The sequence below is a fragment of the Limulus polyphemus genome, unplaced genomic scaffold, assembly GCF_000517525.1.
Source record: "Limulus polyphemus unplaced genomic scaffold, Limulus_polyphemus-2.1.2 Scaffold1661, whole genome shotgun sequence".
In the NCBI taxonomy this organism is placed as follows: domain Eukaryota; kingdom Metazoa; phylum Arthropoda; class Merostomata; order Xiphosura; family Limulidae; genus Limulus; species Limulus polyphemus.
Genome location: NW_013667271.1, coordinates 218752 through 223025, shown reverse-complemented (window position 1 = coordinate 223025; position 4274 = coordinate 218752). Strand labels below are relative to the sequence as shown.

The 4274-nt window shown below is 31.7% G+C and overlaps 1 protein-coding gene across 1 annotated transcript in view; it reads right to left on the bottom strand.

Annotated features, from left to right (window-relative positions):
• The window catches only part of LOC106464467 (N-alpha-acetyltransferase 25, NatB auxiliary subunit-like), a 30140-nt gene that overhangs the window by 19312 nt on the left and 6554 nt on the right, over window positions 1-4274 (bottom strand). The window contains exons 5-9 of the mRNA XM_022392191.1: window positions 3140-3218; window positions 2206-2317; window positions 1713-1796; window positions 629-807; window positions 309-427 (exon numbers count right to left, since the gene is read on the bottom strand). Coding sequence (XP_022247899.1) covers window positions 309-427; window positions 629-807; window positions 1713-1796; window positions 2206-2317; window positions 3140-3218 — 573 coding nt within the window. The remainder of the gene's footprint in view (window positions 1-308; window positions 428-628; window positions 808-1712; window positions 1797-2205; window positions 2318-3139; window positions 3219-4274) is intronic.

Genomic DNA, 4274 nt, shown 5'->3' with positions numbered 1-4274 from the left:
CCTACCATCAACTCTTGGGCTACTCTTTTACCAATGAATAGTGGGATTGACAGTCACATTATAACGCCCCCACGGCTGAAAGGGCGAGCATGTTTGGTGGGACGGGGATTTGAATCCACGACCAGCAGATTGCGAGTCGACCTCCCTAACCACTTGGCCATGCCAGGCCTGCTACTAAAGTTGTCTGTGTTGCTAGCAGTACTATCCTCCATTGTTACCCTTGGATTAAGACAATACAAAAGCAGATAATGAATTATATCATCAATTCATTCTACATAATATTATATGAAAGAGTTTTTTTTTGTTACCTGGAACTTTTCTTCTTCAGTCAGGCTAAAAGAATCTACCACACGGACCATGTCAAGGAAACAGCTTCCTTTGGCACCGAATTTTTCAAAATAAGTCACCAGAAGATCAACAATGTTCCCTTGGAGAGAAAACATTTACTGTTTATTTAATCACAAAGTATATTAAATCAACATCTTTAACTGGAACTATTTGAATAATATAAAATTATCAAGATGATCTGAAAATTGCAAAATTACAACCAACTCCGTATCAATTTTACTACGAAAAGCACTTCACCACAAACATACAGTATACTGATAACCAGAACCAATTTCCTTACCAAGAGGAGAAATTGAAGAGTTCTCTCTACGCTGTATCCAGAAAGCCAGTTCTAATTTTGCCAGATGCGGGCCTCGGAAGTGATCAAGAAGTGCTGGGTGGTCTCGCTGAGTTTTGAGCAGTGTCATTATAAACTCTGCTGCCATGTCAAATGTATAGTCCACTGGTGGATCTAGAGAGCTGGAAACAACAATATACACTAATCAAAAAATAACCTAGACAATCGAGGGAAACATGCATATATGTTAACCTTTTTTAGCTTAGGTATTCCAGATCACATTCAGGCAAAATGTGTGGCATCAAAGTTTGAAACATTATTTGCAATGTATCCCCACAAATTTTTATCTAAAATAAAATTATAACTGAAATTTGGAGATTTTACACTTTTTTTTTTCACACAAATTTTATTAATATTTGTTTTGGATGAAATAATAAAGAAAAAATCAACTTTATCTTTAATTACTTTTTGTTAGTACATCATAAGGCTTGTTACATACAATGTTTCAAATAGTGCAAGTTATTAAACAGTTTTATTTATAATCTAGAATAACGTATATTTATATTAGTTATAACAACTTAGAAGATATTTTTTGCACCAAAGTGAGCATGATGTATCATTTGTAACACATGCTCGTACTTGGTGTATAAAACTGATATCTCTTTATTGGAATCATTTTGTATAATAAATAATATTTTAGATAGTGTAAGAATAGAAGACAAAAAAACAATGAATCTTGAGTAATAGAATCTGTGTAACTTATAGGCCAATAGTTTAAATAACACAGCTTGTTGAAATGTGGTTATAAGGGTATCACATGACAGCACAGTATATGATTTTGTTAAATAATGGCTTTTATTCCACAATAATTCGTAAATTCACTAAAAAATCAAACTTGTATTTCAAAATGTCCTATTGTTATTGTGATGTATGGGTGAAATATCTGTCTGTTCAGATTTGTAGACTTTTATGAGTTATCATTTATATGTAGTGCCAATGAAAGGGTTAATAAAATATATGCTTTAAAGAAATGTTATTTTAGAGAAAAGTATGAAACAAACTAGAAAAAAACAAAGCTGTATTTTACCTTTCTTCATCAGGTCTCCATTCCAAGTCAACCAACTTAGCGACGGAATTGAAATATTCAATATAGTAGGACCACTGGTCAGGGCTGTAAAATAATGAATATTTGAGAGCCATAGAATAAGTAAGTCAAGGATACTTCAGTACTTTAAATAAGAAACTTTGGCTTATCATCAATAATCCTTTCTCTACTGGTGGTTCCCTTCAAGTAACGAAATACTTTAGACAATTCACTTGATACAATAGACACTATTCCTTTAGAGCCACAAATAATAGCATGTGTATAAAAATTGCCTGTAAATACATTATCTAAAGTTAGTGTTGATATAAAAAAGTGTCAGAAACTAAAAAGGTTATGAAAAATGAAACTACCGGAAAAAACAATCCCAGTTAACCAAAGATTTAACAACTAATTTCACAAGATCCCAAGTCTAGATATAAACACTTTCTAAGTACACATTACCTGAATCACAACAGAATACAACTGATTTTTTTACCTAGTCATGATCAACTTTTTGTAAGTAGAGTTGACCTCGGGCCACCGACCAAGTTGTGTTAGTAGTTCTGCACGTTTTCTGGGAAGAACGTCCAAGTGAGACACCACCTTTTCTAGAGGTAAAAGTATAACGTTGTACTTACTCACAGAAACTGTTTATAGTTTTGTACTAGGTTAAATTAAGTAAGATAAATAATAATACAAGATCTTCAAAAGATATTATTGTGAGCAGCTAGTGAATTATGCCATTCAATAGAAAACGTGAAGTACGCATTCACCGAATGACTTTAACTTATATGGTGGGATTATTAGTTAGACACAGACAAGGTTCAAAGGGCAATAAATCATTAAAATTAAATATAAACAGATGTAGACTTCAAGCTACTTAAGATAGATTATTGTAGTTTCCTTGTTACAAACTGCAGTCATTCTAGAAAACAAAACTGGGGGTCTAAGATTTATTTTGTATTTTTTTTTTTTATAGTGCTTACAAGGTCAGTCAAATCGATCAACTCCATATAAAATATTATGTTTTACTGAAAAAAATGTTTGATATTTAATTAGAAGGTTTTAGAGGTTGTGGAAATAAAATTTGAAAATTTTCAGATGAAGAAAAGTAATATTACTGAAAGTTTGCCAACTTTCCTAAAGATACACAAAACATGTTAAACATGTGGTTACAAGATCAGTCACATTGTACAATCCCGTTCAGAACGAGTTAACAGAGCAATCTTGACAAATGGTATTTTATTCAATAAAATTTCTTTAGAAAGATAGAATTAATCAAGAAATCTGAACTTATTCTGTATACATAACTATGCTAAAGTTACCTACTAATATGCAGTTTTTAATTACTGTTGGACCACACACACAAAAAAAGTTAATAATCACAGATCTTAATACAGAAAAGTGGAAGACATCAAAATTATACATGCCTCCTAGGGGTCCATCCAAAACTTTCAGAGCTTCTTCATACTTGTCTTGAAGGTTCAAGATCATTAAGTACAGTTGAACCTCTGAGAGAGGAAAAATACTTTATTGCAAATGTTTTATTCTACTTTACAAACTCTTCTCAAATCATGAAAACAGTCTGTTAGGCTTCACTTTCTAAGTTGTGATTCTGTATCAGTAATTATTATCAAACATGTCATCATATTCATTCTTTCTATTCTTTTTGCAAAATAATAGTCTGTAATACTTTTCAGTTAATATCATTTGAAAAACAACTCTAACATTTTTCAATATCAATTACTTAAAACATTCTGTCTTAAATGCATCAATTCCAAGTGCTATAGCCATGTGTATGTGTGTCTGTACACACATACACACACCTTAAATCAGAGTTTTCTACCAAGCAGTCCTTTATGTCAAATGCAGTAAAACCAAACATACAAAATTTAACTTCAAAGTGAAAAGGCTATTTTTAAAATCTCTAGTAAAGTGAAATACGATGTCTAAAACAAAGTTTTTAGACTATGAGAATTCAAAATGTTATACATACTTTAAGATATACTCAGCTTATTGGTAAAATGTAATGGATATGATTAAGTGCAAAAAATAAATTTCTAGTTTTAGTAGTGATATTATTATTCATCTAAGATCGTGAATAAGTAGTTAGACTGAATGTGCACTGTAAACTCCATAAAATATAACTGTAGAAACACTAACAACTAGGACTGAATGCGCACTGTAAACTCCATAAAATATAACTGTAGAAACACTAACAACTAGGACTGAATGTGCACTGTAAACTCCATAAAATATAACTATAGAAACACTAACAACTAGGACTGAATGTGCACTGTAAACTCCATAAAATATAACTGTAGAAACACTAACAACTAGGACTGAATGTGCACTGTAAACTCGATAAAATATAACCGTAGAAACACTAATAACTAGGACTGGATGTGCACTGTAAACTCCATAAAATATAACTGTAGAAACACTAACAACTAGGACTGAATGTGCACTGTAAACTCCATAAAATACAACTGTAGAAACACTAACAACTAGGACTGAATGTGCACTGTAAGCTCCATAAAATACAACTGTAGAAACACTAACAAC